We start from the raw sequence: 18,234 nt of genomic DNA on the forward strand, positions 1-18,234 counted from the left end.
GCCTTTATTCTCCCCCAGATGAATTCTGAATAATATGCAATGTAATGATTGGCATGTTCCTTTATTCACAGTCTGTACATTTATAGCAATTCAACTGTGATATGCAAGAAAAAAAGTATTCCTGGCTTTAGGAAACTCTGTGTCTTTTCTAAAATGAAATGAGTATCTACTTGCCTTTAATCAGGCAGGTCTGTCATCCTGGAAATGTCAAGGACAAGTTGTAGAGATGGACACTGGCAGAAAGATAACACTAATATGTCAATAGCGATTGTGGGATTATAGGAGATTATTATTTTTTCTTTTTTTCCTTGATTCTCTATTTTCTAAATATTATTAAAATAAACATGTAGTTTTTTTTAAAAATTAAGTTACTAAAAACATAATATGGATTTCATATAACTATATTGCTATAAATAAATGAAAAATAAAATGTAAAGGTCACTCTTTAACTTTGCTGATAACATCTTTTTTTTGAAACAGGGTCTTGCTATGTAGTTCAGGCTGGCCTTGAACTTATTTTATAGCCCAGGCTGGCCTCGAACTCTTGATCCTCCTGCCTCAGCCTCCCAGTCTTGAGATTACAGGCATGTACCACCTACCTGGCCTTGCTGATAACATCTTTCAATCTAAATAATATTTATTTAACTACACAAAAATAAGTTGTACCAAAGGAGTGAGAAATAAATAACTATGCAAAAATTTTATATAGAATTTGAGCATAAAATCCTTTTGGAGATGATTGCCTTTCAAAGGAATATACACACAGCCACTGATTTTTAAATCCTAAAGAGTGGATTTGAAATTCATTCATTCATTTACTCATGGGACTCTTAGTTTTTATCACGTATAAATACCTGTCCTCAGTTGGTTGGGAGGATTCAGCAATGAGTGATGCTCCTTGTACTTGAAGTGCTTAGAGTCTACCTGAAAAGAGATCATACAAATCATCCAGACAACAAAGTTCTAAAACTTAGAGTGGAGAGAAAGTATTCCAGAAAGTAAACGCCAGAGAGGTAAAGATTATCAAACTTCTCATCCTTTAAGGCTCAAAAGACCCCATTCCTGAAGATGCCTCTTTGTTGGGCAGTAGCTTTAAGTTATCCTATCTTCCAGTTGAGATTCTTCCAGTTAGCATCTACCACAGAGAAATCTTTATTGAGAGCCAAATGTCTTTTCCTTGTTCTAACTTTTGTTCCATTCATTGTAAGTCCTATGGATTACCAAGTCAAGTTTGTTTTCAGAATTCCAGGCCATGTCTTTGCCTGAAGGAAGGAGGAAGGGGAGGTTAGAGTTGCATAATAACACAGTCCAGATTAACTACTGGTAGTGGATGTGGCAACGTGGAAAGAAGGGCTGCTCTCAGTCTGTTGATGAATAGCAGCCTCTCTTTATCTGTCTCTCCCTAAACAGTATCATATTCTTCTAAGTCTTACCTTTGGGGGAAGGGGGTGGTGTCAGTGAGAATATTAATAGTTAACACTTGTTTAACTTGTCAGCAAAAACTCTAAGGTATGATGGAGGAAAGTGCCAAACTGGGAATCCAGAGATCTACCCTAATTCCAGGTATCTTACTTCCAACCAGCCTCCCTCTGGTCCTCAGTTTTTTCATATGTTACATAAAGGAGTTGAACTGCTTAATACCCAAAACCTACAGCACCCTATAAATTAGAAACAAAGGGCCCTTATGATTTTATATTGGATTCATTTCCTAATCATGAGTCATCAGTCAACCTCTGGCCTTGCAAATACAAATTATTCCCTAGTGGTGGAAATTAAAGCACTTAATCCTCTTATGAGTAGGTTGTACACTCTGAATGCTGATGGACAGTATTATCTGGGAAGCTAAGGCAAAGGAAATGGCTCCAAAATCTCTCCTGGGATCTAAATGGAAAGTAAGACAGGCTATGACATCAGCTGCCATTTTCTCTGTAAACAGACCAAGTAATACAAATATCAGTATTAAATTATGTGTGTATACTTTTTCATTTTTGCCTTTCATGGTAAACTGCACTGAATTCTTTGCTCTTAGGTTAAGGTTATGTAGAAAGAACAGAAATTATGAGCACAGAATTACAGCATTTGACAGCTTTAGGTGACTTTAAAGATTAGACCCAAAACTCTTCTCCAGTAAAGAAAAAATGAGGATGTAACATACAATGGCTCAATCCAGGGTTGACTTCCTGAAGCATATTTTCACAATTTGCCTCACCTAAACCCAGTGGAATTGGAAATATCACCCCCTGTGTGCCAAAAAATAAATAAACACTTTTTAAAAGCCAAGGAAAGGAGTCTAATCTCATGTAATGAGGTTACAAAGAGCCCTAAAAAAGGAAGATATTTCTGAGACACAAACAGTTCAGACTCCAAGTGTATATCTAGAACAAATTCCTTACTCCAGGACACAGCTGCTCCATATTTCTATCCATTGTCTTCCTATCTCTAAAGATGGAGAAGCACCAGAGCTTTCTAAGGAAACGTTCTGAAAATAACGTTGCCTTTTAAATTTAGCATTGGACAGGTAAAATTCAGACGTTAAAAACCTGTTCTTCTTACCACAAAACGTGATGTTTGGCTAATTTCTCCCTTCTTTAATTCCCTATGAATTCAGGCAAGTTACTGTCAAAAGTGTCTCAATAAAGAAAATAATATAGTAGTTCCATATGTGAACTACTTAAACTAGATAGACAGGATTAGAGATTTAAGTTATTGAAATCATATAAGAATTCATTCCTTCCCAATCTATTTTGCCTCACTTTTCAGATGGTTCAGATCTGCCTCATTGTTTTCACAGTCTTCCTTACATGGAAAATGCACATACTTGTTTTGCTATCTGATCATATTTAATGATCTTTTGATAACCATACACTCCAAATCATTATGTCCGAGATGACACAATTAGAATTAAAAATACATACACTACCAGAACTGCAAGGGACTTTCAAAAGCATCTAGTCGTACACCCTTCCTGTAAAGAAGTCAAGTTGCAGTGAAACAGAATTGTCCCTCATTACATGGACAGTGAGTGGCAATGTGAGATCTAGGAACTATGTTTCCATTGTCCTTGTTTAGCTTCTTTCCACAGCCCCTGCTGCTTTCCTTTCTACTGAAGCTTTTCGAAACACTCACAAAGGGTTTCACGGAGGCTGTTCCTTGGGAGTCTGCCTCTCCCATTCCAGAGCTGCCTCTGCTATTCCACTGCATGAATTATAGATGCAAAAGGTTACTAAAGCTTGAATATGAAGATGAGTTCCTTTTGTCACGACAGTGTCTGTCAGTTAGGAAGGCAGGTTGCAATGCTTACAGTTATCACTTGTTTCCAAAATAAATTATTTTTCTAATTTATCCAAAATTCATTATTGCTATGCACTGTACTTTCAAGAAGGAACATTCTGTATTAACTATATGAGCCATTCAGTCACCTGGCTCATATCTGAAAATTATATATGACTAGTTGTCATTTATAATTTGGAATAGCCACCTATTAATGTTTTGATGATTCTGTGACAGAAAAACTGATTGCCTTAAACTCATACCTTCTGACTCAGGGCTGTCCATCCATACAGTTTCTGTTAGGGACCACTGGAGCAGTAGGGTCCAGTGGAAAGAGTACTCAACGACATTATAGTTATCCACATTAGAATCCTGCCCTGAACATCAGTAATAGAATGACTAATAGATTTCTGAGACTTCCTCTCCTCCTGGGTAAAATGTTTTTCAGATTTGAACTTGCTTTACCCGTGCTCTATTACTACACCTAAATTATACTTGTAACAATCGATTAGCTACAGAAATGAGAATACAGCAATAATGTTAAAAACTCTGTCTGGTGTTTCACAGATCTAAGCAGGTATAGAATCCTGTTTTGACATTTATTAGTTGTGTGATCTTAGGCAAGTTTCACCATCTTTGCCTTTTTGTTTTATCCCGGAATATTTCAAACATACTCCAGATACAAAGACTACAATAATTAAAATTATATACCAATCACCAGCTTAAGTAGCTTTTAATATTTTGCTAATACTTTTTCATTTCTCTTCAATACTTTTTCCCACCTGAGGTATTTTAAAGTACATCTGGCAAGTTGTTTCAAAGATTTCTGTACTTCAATTTTCTAATCTAGGAAATGATAACGTAATTTATGGAGAACTGTATTGAGTATTCAGTAAATATTAGCTGTTATTATTTTTGCTGGTACCTACGAGCACAGCCCCCTACTTGGCCATGTAACACCATTTTACAATGTTGCGCTCCCAGTTTAAGACAAAAACCTATAAGCACCCGCGTCTCGGTAGCAAGGTCACGGTCGCCCCCTTCAGGTCACTCTTGAGAGCCTCACCGGCAAGATGAGAATTGTCCCTCGCATGCTCCCGTCTTCGCGCGCGGAGGGGGCGGGAACAGGAAGTAGGGTTAGGCCGACTTCCGGGTGTGAATCCGCCCCTGAAGATCCTAGATTCCAGCAGCGGCTGGAAGGTGTTGCTGCAGAGCAGAGATGTTCCGGATCGAGGGCCTCGCACCGAAGCTGGACCCTGAGGAGATGAAACGGAAGATGCGCGAGGATGTGATTTCCTCCGTACGGAACTTCCTCATCTACGTAGCCCTGCTGCGAGTCAGTGAGTGTCCTCCTGGGCTGTGACCGCAAGACCATTTCGTCGGCATTGCCTATGCATCTTTCGTTCGTCAGGCGGCTGCGGGGTCTTCAGATGCTCACCTAAACTGAGCGTTTGTGGAGAGCAAGCAGAAAGCGCGTGGAGGGAGTCGGTGTTATGCGCAGTCTGGGGTCAGGGTGGGGACGTCAAAGTGCACGTGGTGGCCCACTGCGCATGGTTAAGTCGTTCTGGTTCACCTAATGTTAAGAGTATTTGAGTTGAACGAGCCTCACAGTTTATCCCCAGAGCAAGTCCTTTCTTTGCAGATCGCGAAACCCTGCCGGAGTAGGAAAATGGCTGGTCCAAGGTCATTCAACCATTTAGTGAATGAACTTGACCTAGAGTCCAAGTCTTTTAATAGGTTCCCTTTATTTATTGCTAACCTTTTAAATCTGAAAGTTTTTGCTTCCTGTTTATTTGTACAGAGGGTGAGGTAAATAATTTTTTTAAGGAATGAGAAGAAAAAAATAAAAAGCTATAGAAAATACCCTAGATGTTTTTATTTTACAGTTGGCAGAAAGTTACCTCCATTTTTTTTTTTTTTTTAAATCTGGACAGTGGCCCTTTGAGAGCTCGGTTTTCAGAGGGATATACGAAAGTCACCAGGTTTCAGGCACACTGAATATAAGAACGGGAAGCAGCTTTATGGATCAGCTCTCTAATTTTACTGATGCATCTTAGCAGTAACTTACCTCTGACGTCTCGTTTTCTGTAAGAGATCATTCTCATTGTTCTGTACCTGTATGTTAGTTGGCCGATCCGGATGTTTTTCTGTGTGTATCACTTGAAACCTCATAGTAACCGAGGCGTTATCAGGAAGAGTGGTTCAAATAACTGAAGACCATGCCACGGTTATGCCTTGGAAGACCGAGGCCGAGGCTAGAGCTCACTGAGGTTTCCCTGATTCAGGTGCTTTTTTCACTGTGTACTCTTTTGTTGTTTTTCTCTCCTTCCCCAGGAGAGGGAGTCTTGGGGAACAGAAAGACCCAAATCATGCAGCCTTACCAACAGCTGCCTACAATTCCAAGATTTACTTACTTGTTTTTAACTTTGATTATCATTTTTTTAAGTTGAGGTACAACTTCTACATTATGTAATACATCTTTACAATGTGCAATTCAGTGGGTTTTAGCATAGTCAGAGGTGTACAGCCATTATCACAATCAATTCTAGAACATTTTCTTTACCTTTAAAAGAAAGCCTCTGCCAATTAGCTGTCACCTGATTTTCCCCCTTCTCCAGAGCTGGGAAAGCACTAATTTTCTTCCCTATGGATTTACCTATTCTGGAAATTTCATATAAATGGAATTATACAGTGTGCATTCTTTTGTATCTATCTTATTTCACTTAGTATAATGTTTTCAGGGTTTATGTTACAGAACGTGTAGGAACATTTTTTTGAATAAAATTCCTTGTATGAATATACTACATTACGTTTATCCACTTTTTATTTTCCCCCATGTATTGTAGAAAAGACCAGATATACCACTGACTTTATCAGCTTCTGACAGATCTCAATGTCTTTATTATTCAAAAAAATGTTCTATTAACTATGAATACTGAGAAAGAATGTCATTCTCTCTTTTTTGAGTGCAGCACTTTTACACAGGACAGTAATGACACTTCCTAGATCTATATGACAACACTTAGTTTTCTAGACATTTCTGTGTATATCACTTTATGAAACCTCATAATAACCGAGGTGTTATCAGGAAGTGTAAATGATAGATAGCTAATCAGAGATGATAGTCAGCTGTTCCCTGCTTCAGTATTTTTCCCCTACTTGTTGCCTTCTTTCGAATGAATTTTTAAAGATAAGAAATGCCAGTTTGTTTTTTCTATAGTTTTGTTCATTTTACAGTTAAGAGCATCAGAATAAAGAGGTGTCATTTGAGAGACAGATAGGAATTACTCTTTATGGCTTTAAGAGGGAAAATTACCTGGAGGAAAGTTTTTAAATAGTATAACAATGAATTTATAGTACCTGTAGTTAAATGACAGTGGAATGAGTTGCTCTGGGTAGCAAAGTGAGTCTCTTCTGCTATGTTGTACAGGCAGAGGCTTGGCCATCATTTTGTGGGTTTTTTGTTTTTCATGTTGAATTAAGCCTGTTTTTCCCCAGTCTTATAGTTCTCTAATGTAGCATGGGAACTAAGTAGAGTTGAAAACTAATTTTGGGTTTGTTCTTCTTTCAGCTCCATTTATCTTGAAGAAATTGGACAGTATATGAAGATTGGGCATCATATGTGAGCATATGATAGAAGAACCTGGCTACAGTATCTCCTGCCTACCTGCAAATGAATAGGCCCAGAAAGGTGTAAGAGACTCTTTGATTGAATGGACATAAAAATTCTACTTGTTAAGAGCAAGTTGGGCTCCGGTAACTGATACTTATAGCTAAAATATAAAACTATTGGGAAGTATGAAAAGATGTCTTGTGGTCATAGTGTGCCCTTATGCCGGTAATATTCAGCCTCTGCAAACGTTGGTATAATTGTAAATAATGTTAAACTCCATTTTCTAGCAAGTATTATAAGGTGATTATGTCTGAAATGTCACTCTCTTGTCATTTCTATTTACATTTTTACTTCTGTCCAGAGTATATTTGTGATGAGTCCCTTACAAATAACTATGTCTAATGGGAGTCACCACACAACCAGAATGACATTTAAGTGCAAGACCATTAGTCTATATTTTTAATAAAATACCAGAAAATTTGAGTTTTCTTTTTTTTTTTGTCCCACCTTTTGCTGAAAAACAATCACTCATGTGACAGTAATATTCGTATTACAAGCTGCATCAAGTTGGATTCTGCTCATTTTGGACTTCAGAATTTGCTGATCCTGATCAAGTGGCGTTATATCTTACTGCCAAGCATTCTTCATGAAAGGCAGCACTGCGGCTTGGTACGGAGTACACTATAATACCAAAGGAAAAAAATGATGTGTTTTTAAGTTCACCAGTTATTTGTGTTAGTTGCCAGAAGCAAGTAATCCTCCTCAGAGGCAACATACCTCTTTTTAGCTAATGAGGTCTCTAAATAACATGATGGTATTGTTACTTGTTCTGCTTTAGGAAATCCCCTCTGCCTTTTCAGTGTATTTTCTTTTCTCCCCAGTGTCCACACACACATTTCTTATCATCTCTTTTGCAGTGTACAGTGTGATTTTGATTATATCAATATCATTAGAACTTTTAAGTGCTATTCATGGAGTTCTTTCCCTATATTTATTTAATTTTTTTGTTTGGTTGGTTTTTTTCCGGTACCAGGAATCGAACTCATGACCTTGTGCTTGCCAGGCAGGCGCTATGCCACTGAGCTAAATCCCCACCCCCTATATTTTTAATTTTTCTAGGTTTTAATTTTTCTATAAACTTTTCATTAACTCCACAAAACTTGGTATTTGTCTAAATTGTACACATTGTTCAGTTTCATTAGGTAGTCTGTTTCATCTTCCTAAGTTTTTCCTGGAGCCTTTTAACCTTCCTCAGTCTGTGCCTGGTGTGTGGCTCTAAACTGGGAATTCCCTTCACTCTCATCAGGGAGATTTCTTTTCCTCTTATCCCATGTTAGATCTCTATAGTTTTCTGTTAATCTTGTCTCTTCTAGGTTTATTCCTTTATTTTGATGAAGCACAATTCTAAGAAAAGTAACATCTGGGCAAATGTTTTAAGACATGAAAATAGTTTTTTTTTCTCTATTCTAACATTTGATTGTTTGCTGAATATAGATTTCTAGGTTGAAAATCTTTTCTTTTTGGTACCGGGAACCGAACTCACGCTTGCCAGGCAGGCGCTGTGCCACTGAGCTACATCCCTGGCCCTAGGTTGGAAATCTTTTCCTTCAGGATTTTAACTTATTGCACCGTTGCCTCTAGCTTTCATTGTTGCTTTTAAGAAATCTGAAACCGTTACTGATTCCTGATATTTTTTGGTGGGATCTAAATTTTTTCCCAAATAAACAAGGATCTTTTGTCCCTAGTATTATTACATTCTGTGATGACATATTTTGGTATATGTTTATTTTAATTCACTGGCTGGACACTTGGGGTAAAGAGACTTAAACTTGAAAAGTGTATTCTTAGTTTACAGAAATTTTATACATTTTTACTGATGATTCTCCCCTTCTATTTTTTCTTTTCTCACTTTATTCGGTGATACCACTTTTGATGTTTTCTTTTTCCTCATAGTCTATTTGTTCTAAAATTGCTTTTCTCAGTTTTTTTTTCTTTCATTTTAGATGCTTGAGTATCTAGTTAATATGGACTAACAAACTGATTAGCAGTTTTAAGTGGGTGGATACTCTTGAGTATCTAGTTAATATGGACTAACAAACTGATTAGCAGTTTTAATTGGGTGGAGCTTATTAGTGTGGAGTTTTGCTGAAAGGTGATTTGTGAGTTGGGGAAAGGAGTCTGCTTAGCTGTGTAGAGTTGCAGAGAGCATTTGATTACTTAAGCCTATAACCATTTTGTTTTCTCTCTCTCTTCCTCCCCTTTCCTCTTACTTCCTACCACCTTTCTTTTTTTAGGTACTGAGACTTGAACCCAGGGCCTGTTCACTAGGCTATGTCTAGTCCTTCTGTCCTTTTCTTCCCCTCCCTATCTCTTCCCCTTTAACACTTCCTTTTTTTCTCCTTTGACACAGGGTCTTGCTAAGTTGTCTGGACTGGGCACAAACTTGCTATCCTCCTGCCTCAGCCTCCCAGACTACTCAGATTATAGACATAGGCCACCACACCCAGGCCCAATTCTTATTTCAATGTCTACAATTTTACTCTCTGCTTCCAGAGTTATATGAAGCCACCAATTCCTGAACCTTTTATGAATTCTGTGGTGTGAATTAGGTTGCTTTCGTTTCTTTTTTGGCTCTTCCTACTCCTGGCACAGAATTCAGTTTTCTTGGGTCTGCTACATTATTTAGTACTTGTCCATTTGCTTTCCAGCTTCTGGGTTTTTGTCGCTGTTGTCTTGTTTTTTATTGCCTTAAGTTGATACTTTATTTTTCTTTAAGTCCTATTTATTTATTCATTCATTTATTCATTTATTTAATTTTTGAGACAGGATCTTCCTGTATAGTTCGGGCTGACCTTGAACTTGAGGCAGTCATTCTGCCTTAGCCTCCCAGGTGCTGGGATTACAGGTGTTCACTACCATGCCCAGCATAGTTTATATTTTAAAATAGACAAAAACTTTATTGTCATTTAATGGACATTTGGGAGTGGATGTAGGTACATGTGCTTAATCCACCATCATTTTCCAGACAGTCACGTGATTCTTGTCTTTATTAGTACTTTATGTGTATCTCTTGACTTAGTTAAGAAGGTCCCATAAACAGCACCATGGTCTTGGATATTGGCTCTGAAGACAGGATAGACTTGCCTTTGAGTCCTGGCTTCACTACTTATCACATGGATTACTTTCAGCAGTTGAACCTTTGTAAATCTCATTTTCTTCAACTGTCAAATCTGGGTAATAGAAACATCCACTTATTTCAAAGAAGTGTTGTAAGAATTAAGAGAGAAAATGCAGTTGGCCAGTTGTCACTGTTGCTTGACATTTGGTGTTCATAATGGTTAGTTTTTGATATAAAGTGTTTAGAAGTGTATTGGCATTTATGGCAGAAATGTTTCATATTTTCAAGCACTATGTCATAGCTTGCTGATACTTTAGTTATATAAAGACTTTTTTTTTTTGGTCTTGTTGAGACAGGGTCTCGCTATGCAGTTCAGGCTGGCCTTGAGCTCACTTTGTAGCCCAGGCTGGTCTCAAACTCGCAACGATCCTCCTGCCTCAGCCTCCCAAGTGCTGGGATTACAGGCGTGCACCACCACACCCAGCTAAGACTTTCAAATTATCAAACACTTAAATTCATTATCTAAAAACTCCCTTAACTAATCAACATTAATTCCATTTTATACCTGGAAAGGTTGAGACTAGAAGTTTCAGAATAGCTAATGTATAGCAGTAGGCCAAGGCTTAGGGAACTTTTAATGTTTTGTTTTGTTTTGTTTTGTTTTGTTGTACCCTATCCTTAGGTGCTTTTTTTGGGAGAAAAAGCATGATTGTTATCCTGGGTTCCAGTATATGTTCAGACTGGAATAAGAGAAAATGTGTGGTTCCATTTTTGTGACCAGCTTTTTAAAGTTCAGGTCATACCTACAGGGAGTATTTAATACTTGGAATAGACAGTTCTCAAATAGGACATTCGAAAATAGTTTGATTATATATGTGTGCATTATATATGTGTATACATATATATGTATAGTTTGCTTGAATATGTAACGTGGAGTAATAGGGAACCATAGTAAATTTGAGTTTTATAAACACTTAAAATGAGAGCATTAAGAGAGGAAAATGTTAAATCTCCACAATCAAGTTATGTTAGGGAATACAACTTAGCAAGAAATTTGCCATTAAGTTAATGTTTTTATAACTGTTGGGAGTGCAACAGTTTTTGCTGTTTTTTAATGCAAGGTGGTGTCTTTTACTGAACCAAGGAATGGATTCAAGGGGAAAAGAATGGATTCAATTTTTGACCTGAGGTAGAAGTACTTTTGAGATGGAGATACTGAGTAGGAATTTGGATATCCAAATATGGCCAACACTTTGACTTGAAATAAATATTGAGGGTTTCTTATAGACAGATGTTAATTAAAACCATGGTTATGAGTGAGAGAAAAGTATATAAAGAAAAATAATCCAGAATCAGAAAGTATTTCAAGAATGAGCACATAGGCAGCAGATAATGAAGTTTGAAAGGTGGCAGAACAGCTAAGGGATTTACCCCAGATATGAGAGGATAAGTCTGCATAGTAGAAAAAGGAAGAAAGTGTGCTATCAGTATATTAGTTTACAGTTGCTATTAAAACAAATGGCTGTGAACTTTGTGGCTTGCAACACCTGTTTTTCAACTCTGAAAGTCAGAAGTTTAAAGTGGGCTTCATAGGGTTAAAATCAAAGTCTTAAAACACTGGCATTCCTTCTAAAGGTACTAGGGGCACATCTGTGCCTTGCTTTTTCCAGCTTCTAGAAGCTGCCCATTAGCACATATTCCTCTTATTGTATCTTCTCTGATTCTGAAATTGCTCCTTATAAAGGACCCATTGGGCATGGTGGCATGCATCTGTAATCCTAGCACTTGGGAGGCTGAGACAGGAGGATCATCATGAGTTCAAGGCCAGCCTGAACTATATAGTGAAACCCTGTCTCAAAAAAAATTTAAAAAGGACTCTTGCTGTTTCACTGGATTAACCCAGATACTCTAGGATAATTTCCTTACTTTTCCTTACCTCCTTGATTTAATCACATCTACAAGTTCCTTTTGCCACAAGTAATTTATAGGTTTAGAGATTAGGACATGGACATCTTGGGGTAGGAGTGGGGTTGTTGTGCCTACCACATGTGATAAGGATTTAGATTCGGGGGAAAGCAGTTCCCTTTTGCTCAAATCTGCTTTCTTTTCCCGAAGATCAATTTGCCAACCTCCGCCTGCCTTAGTTACCTCAGCAGTCGTAGCCTAGATTTAATTGGAGGCATTCTTTTTGCCAATACTAAATAATTCTTTGGCTTCGCCAGGCCCTAGAACCTGTTTAACACCTAGTCTGTCCTTATAGTCCTTTCAAAATCATTATAATCGTACTATTTAACTACACCTTCAACCTTCTCCTCTGCATCTAGCTTCAGTTAATTGACTGGTAAGATCTATCCCCGGTTAGATCCATCTGTTCCCTTTAAAGGATGCTGAGATTAACATGTGGGTATTGTAGGGAACACTTTAGGAAAAACCCTTTAGAGAAGTAAAGTAAGATTTAGAAGGGGAAAAGTAAAACTGATGTTATCTGTGACTCAGGTGGTCCACCATCCAGGACTGTCCCAGGTTTAGCACTGAAAGTCCTGAGTCCTGAGCAAACTAGAGTGAATGGTCACCCTAACTGCAACAGTGGTTTTAAATGCTGGTAAGGCCTTTCAGAGAAATCCTGAATGAAGGCACTGAGGCAGGGCCTTTGAACCCCTGCATCAACTGTTCACTGGACTTGAGCTGGTTGGTGGGAGGGGCATAACTTCAGGAAAGGCATCTTCCTTCAGCTCAGAACATTTCTTGGTAGGGGTACAGCAGTGAGCTGCCAGCAGCCAGTACTCTTAGCCACAGGAAGAATGAATACCTGGTGCTGAATTTGGGATCTGGTGGGTCCCCCACGAAACCCACCATAACCCTAAATCCTCCCCTCTCTATCTGCCACCCCATTTCTCTGCTCTTCTATAGTTAAATGCCTCCATAAAGTCATCCATATTTTTATTTCTTTTCTCTCATTATATGTTGAACTCACTCAATACACTTGCATCTCACCAGTCTGAAACTGTTCTTGTCAAGGTTAGTACTTACACGTCTTACACTGTCAGCAGCATTTCATACACAGCTTCTGTATTGTAGCTGTCTCCTGAGCCTTTCTAACAGCATACTTTCCCAGTTTTCCTCTTATACTCTTCTTCAGATCCTCTTGCTTGTTTTTCTTTGTGTCTCTGCCCTCTGAAAGTTGCACTGCCCCAAGTATCAGTCCTCAGAAATCTTTTATCTACAGTGTAGATTATGTACTAACTCCTTTAGTGATCTCATCTGGTCTCTGGGTGTTGAATGCCACTTGTGGATAAAAAACTCTCAGATTTCCAAGTCTAGTGTAGACCCCTCCAAATCTTAATTCTAATCTTGTCCAAACAGCAAACTACCTGTCTTCTCTCTTTCGTGACATCTATTTTTGTCTTAGTCTCAGGAAATGATCCATCTTTCCTGTTGGTTAAACCATAAGCCTGCCCGGGTGTGGTGGCACACACCTGTAATCCCAGCACTCAGGAGGCTGAGGCAGGAGGATCGTTGCAAGTTCGAGGCCACCCCGGGCTATAAAGTGAGCTCAGGGCCAGCCTGAATTGCATAGCGAGACCTTGTCTCAAAAAGACCAAAAAAAAAAAAAAAAAGATTAATTAACCACAAGCCTGTTATCTGTGACTCTTCTCATTCCTGTTCAACACCAATCCCTCAGGAACCCCTCTCCTGTTGACTCTATTTCTGAATTACTGTAATCCGATCTCTTTTTCCCAACTTCATTTCCACCATCCTGGTTTAATCCACCATTGTTTCTCTTCTGAATTAATTGCAGTAACCTCCTAACAAGTTTCCTTACCGATTTATCCCTAATCTATTGTATGTTCTCAGCACAGCAATCAGAATGGTCCCTCGTCAGAACTTGTCACTTACAACCCTCCAGTGGCTTTCTGGTCCACTCTGACTAAAAGCCAGAGTCGTTGTTGCTCACAAGGCAACACTGAGCAGTGCGATCCTCACGGAGCTCCTTTTCTGTAGGACCTTGCTCCCTCGTCACACTCCAGCCCACTTGGCCTTCTTGCTATCTCAAATATTACAGGCAGGCTGCTGCTCTGGTGCCTTGAACTGCATGTTTCCTCTGCATGGTATGCTCTTCTCTTAGATTTTCAAGTGTCTCACATGAGCTCTTTAAGTTTTTGTGTACATGGCATTTTCTCAGTGAAGTTTTACCTAACTCCTCTATAGACTATAGGATATTTCAATTTCTACACTTACGTGTATTCTTCTGTATGTTATACTTTAATAATTTTTTTAAAAATTTGCAACCTTTCCAGTACACCATAGTCCCCCCCGCTTTATTTTCTTCCTGTCACTTACGATTTTAATGTATTTTTCCTTATTTTGTTGTCTCCCTTTACCAAACATATGCTTGATGAGAGCAGAGATCTTTCTGTTGTATTCACCTATATCTCAGCACCTAGATGAGTTCCTGGCGCCCAGGCTGTAATCATTTGTTGAATAAAAGAATTAGAGTGGAGTAGCTTTAACTAGTGGCAAATGTAAGAATATGGTGACTAGAAAAAGGTAACATGATCTGGTGATACTAGGGTCCCAGTTAGATGGATGATCTTGAATGTGCAGTGCCTGAATGTGGGATTTTTCTCTGGCATTGCTTTATTCCCAGAGGCAAAGCTGGAGAAGATGGAGAATTGTATTTATCCAGGATTGGACTTTGCCACAAGGATAACGTGAATGTACAGAGGCAGATGTGCCTAAGGTAATGCTGAAGGCATCTGAGCTGCACAAGGAGGAAAAGGAAGGAGGAAGCCAATGGACAGGCAGGAAATAGTGGTCAGTCCTGCAGAGGGCAACTGCAGAAGTGGGCCAAGTCAGGCAATAACCCTGAAGCCCTTTATCCCCAAATATCTATCACTTTCAGTGGAGAGAAAAATTCCTAGTCAGAAAAATAGGACCCATTCCTTCTGTTTTGTTTCCAGGAAAGAGTAATCTCCAACTAGGGCCTTTTGGGCAATGACAAGAGGTTGTTCGTTGCTTTTACCACTAAATGTGTATGGGGTGACCTGGAGTAGACCATATCTGACAACAGTACAGTTTGTGCCATGCATGTAAGGGAAGATTGCAAATATGTTCATGATTTCAAGCTACTGATTTTTATGGGACAATGTTGAACCAGTGGAGATTGCTGCTGAATAATACAGTAGTGGGAGCTTATGTGGTATTTTTCTTCCTGAAATTCAAATTACATTGCTTCTGATTATTTGAGCTGATGAGAGAGGCAATATATAGGATAACAGTAAGATACTGAAAAAGTTTTGGAAATGTAGGTAAGAATTGAAAACAAATGTAGAAATGTGCTCAAATGAATTTTTTGTCTTCATTTGTAAAATTAAGCTTTTTTTTTTTTAGTATATCTTTGAGTAGCTTACTACTGAATGTTTATATCGAAAATCTCGCAAGTGTATGAAACAACTAACAGACAAGGAATCTGCACTAAACACATAGTAAATGTAAACTCCTAAATGTATTGCATTGGAAACAAGTATTTTTTTAAATTTTATTTTTATATGGGGATTGAACCCAGGACTTTTTTGCATGGTAGGCAATTGCTTTCATTAAGTTACATCCATTCCCAGTCTTTTTTTTTTTAAATTTTGAGACAGGATCTTGCTAAATTCCCATGGCTAGTCCTGTATTTCAGTCCTACCTTAGCCTCCCCATTAGTGGGAATTACAGGTGTATACCACCACACCCAACTGGGAATAATTATTTTTAATATCATTAGCTCAGTGCAGCAATGCTACAAGAGAATTTGTAAGGAAAGATATTTATTGCAGTGTCTACTTTTTCTTTAACCTAACCCTGATTTTTGTTAGCAATCTAATTGCTTAGAAGTTTTCACCATAAAAGGGCGGTCCTTATTGTTTTACTTTATTTTTCCCTGTCTTAAGGGTACCTCTGGGTACCTCTCTACTGAATGTGAAGCTGGCTCTTGGTTGGTGTTACTTCTCTGCAACTGCGTTGCCATTGGTCAACCTTTTCTTCCTTTGGGAGAGTGAGGGGGGAGGGGAGAGTCTAAGTGATCTGTTCATTGAAAGGGGAGGAGGCCTACATAGTCCTACTTTACCAGAAAGTAGTTAATTCTTTTTTCCTTTCTTTCAGTTTGTTTTCTTAAATATCTCAGTCTTAAATCAGTCTTAATTATTTCACCTTTCTAAGTTTACGAAGTATAGCAGGGCTTCGGCCGGTAAGAAGCTAGTAAGTTTGTACTAGATAATTTAAACTCAGAAATATTCCTTGCTTTTTCCCAAGTCCATGCATAAATAACATGGTAAAATCACATTTTAAAATACTCGTTTCTTAGTAGAAAAAGGACTCATGTAAATGTATCTTTGTGTTATATGGGTAACTGATTTTCTGTTTACATATTTTAAGAGTAAATGGATGCTACATGTCATATATCTGGGAATCAGAGAAAGCATAGTAGGATTTTCATACACTGATATTCCATGATGGGGGTCCCTGCCACAGGAGAGCTTCAGGTACAATGGGGAAGGAGCGCCTGTGTGTACTGACTGATACATACGGCAGTTTTAGGTGTCATATGCAGAGCTGCTTTTCTAGACAGCTTACACACCAAATCACCTGGGAAACTTTTCTACAAAAGACACTGAATCAGAGTCACTATTGATGGAACCCAGAAAGCTGCTTTTCAGAAGCATTCAGGTGATTTCATTGGCTCAAGATCTGATCTGGGTAACTAGTAAATTAGTTTACATTTAGGTCTCATCCAGTTTAGAAACTCTGATTGTTTCAGGAAAAGAAGCAAAACTTAAAATGGAAGCAGGTTTAGGTTTTTCATTAGTAAAATTATAACATTAAGAACTGTCTGACAGCTACTCAGAAATAGCCATCCTCCAGAGAGTTCAGTAGTTGGAGTACTGAAGAAGTCTGGAAACCATGTGGCTAGGGAGATAAAATTGAGGCTTACGCCTGAAGAAGACCTATGGTAGGAGTGTGACAGCTGTTTTTAAAGACGAAAAGGATTGTTCTTCTGTGCAGGACAGAAGGTAGAATAGAATAAAAGTTTAGAGAGTCAAGGAAGATTTCTTGATCTCAGTAACTATTGTGACCAAGTTTTACTGGATTGAAGGGGCCCTTAAGTAGAAACAAATATGGATGCCCTGTAGCAGGGATTGCCATTAAAGGACAAAAGTTTGACATTGTCTTTTCCCTATTCCTGAAGATGCTTAAATACAAGTCCTGTCTGGCATTTTTCTGTCCTGTGTGATATCTTTACCAAAAGATGTTAAATAAATGATAGCTGAATTGAAAGAAGAAAATATTAACTTTCTGATACAACTTGTTGTCCAGGCCTTAAAAACAGTCTGTTCTATTTAATGGAAGTCTTCATATTTCTAAGTATTTATTCAGTGACTCTGGTGGGGCAGGCAATGTGGTAGGAAGAAGACAGTTCTGTTCTTAAGACTTGTCATTTGCAGGGGAATCAGTCAGACTTTATATCGTTATATTACATGTAATATATATACTGCTACAGGGTCAAGTAAAGATAGCTATAAGAACATAGAATAGGGTAGCCTAGGCCGGAGTGGTGGCACATGCCTTTAACAGTCCCAGTCCTCTGGGAGGCTGAGGCAGGAGAATCGCAAATTCAAGCCCATCTGGGCAATTTGGGTACTGAGACCTAGTCCTAAAAAAGCTGGAGATGTAGCTAAGTGTGAAGGCCCTGAGTTCAGTCCCTAGTACCACAAGGCAGTATACATATATATGAGCCTAGACCTTGTGGTTCCGAAGGAAGCAGAGAAGGCTCCCTTAGGAAGAGACAAAGCAAGTAAGATTTGGACAAATAGCAGTTGGCCAGATAGAGTGGAAAACCTTTGGAAACATGGGAAAGCAAAAGTGTATGAGGGAGAAAGAAGGCCAGTATGGCTAAAGTGTGCTGAGAACAGAAGGGCAAGGAACCTTCAGTCCTTTCAGAAACTTAGTGTATTTTCACTGTCCAGAAAGATCCTACTCTGACATCTGCTGGCTAGTGTATACACTGCAGTTTCTATGCCATTCTGCATGAATGTCCCAAGTAACGGCCCTCCTTTTTTGAAAGGCTAAAATAATAAATTTAAAATAAAACACAGCCTTTGTCCTGTTCTGTATTGTGGACATCACTCAGCAGACTGCAAACAGTTGTTATTTACATGTTGCTTGCATGTGCTCATTATTGTAGATACGTGCA

At 38.5% G+C, this 18,234-nt stretch overlaps 1 protein-coding gene across 1 annotated transcript; it reads left to right on the forward strand.

The window, feature by feature from the left end:
- Nucleotides 1-4,404: 4,404 nt before the first annotated feature.
- Nucleotides 4,405-7,366, forward strand: Tomm5 (translocase of outer mitochondrial membrane 5 homolog (yeast)). Its single transcript, XM_005382876.2, has 2 exons — nt 4,405-4,610; nt 6,842-7,366. Exons 1-2 carry the CDS (start codon nt 4,490-4,492, stop codon nt 6,874-6,876), a joined length of 156 nt encoding a protein of 51 aa, XP_005382933.1. The 5' UTR covers nt 4,405-4,489; the 3' UTR covers nt 6,877-7,366.
- The last annotated feature ends 10,868 nt before the right edge of the window (nt 7,367-18,234 follow it).

The sequence above is a fragment of the Chinchilla lanigera genome, unplaced genomic scaffold (genome assembly GCF_000276665.1).
Source record: "Chinchilla lanigera isolate Chin_1 unplaced genomic scaffold, ChiLan1.0 scaffold00018, whole genome shotgun sequence".
Lineage (NCBI taxonomy): Eukaryota > Metazoa > Chordata > Mammalia > Rodentia > Chinchillidae > Chinchilla > Chinchilla lanigera.

Coding starts and splice junctions, on each gene's coding strand:
- Tomm5 (XM_005382876.2), top strand. CDS start 4,490: ATGTTCCGGATCGAGGGCCTCGCACCGAAGCTGGACCCTGAGGAGATG. Junction 4,611..6,841: donor CGTAGCCCTGCTGCGAGTCA/GTGAGTGTCCTC, acceptor TTCTTCTTTCAG/CTCCATTTATCTTGAAGAAA.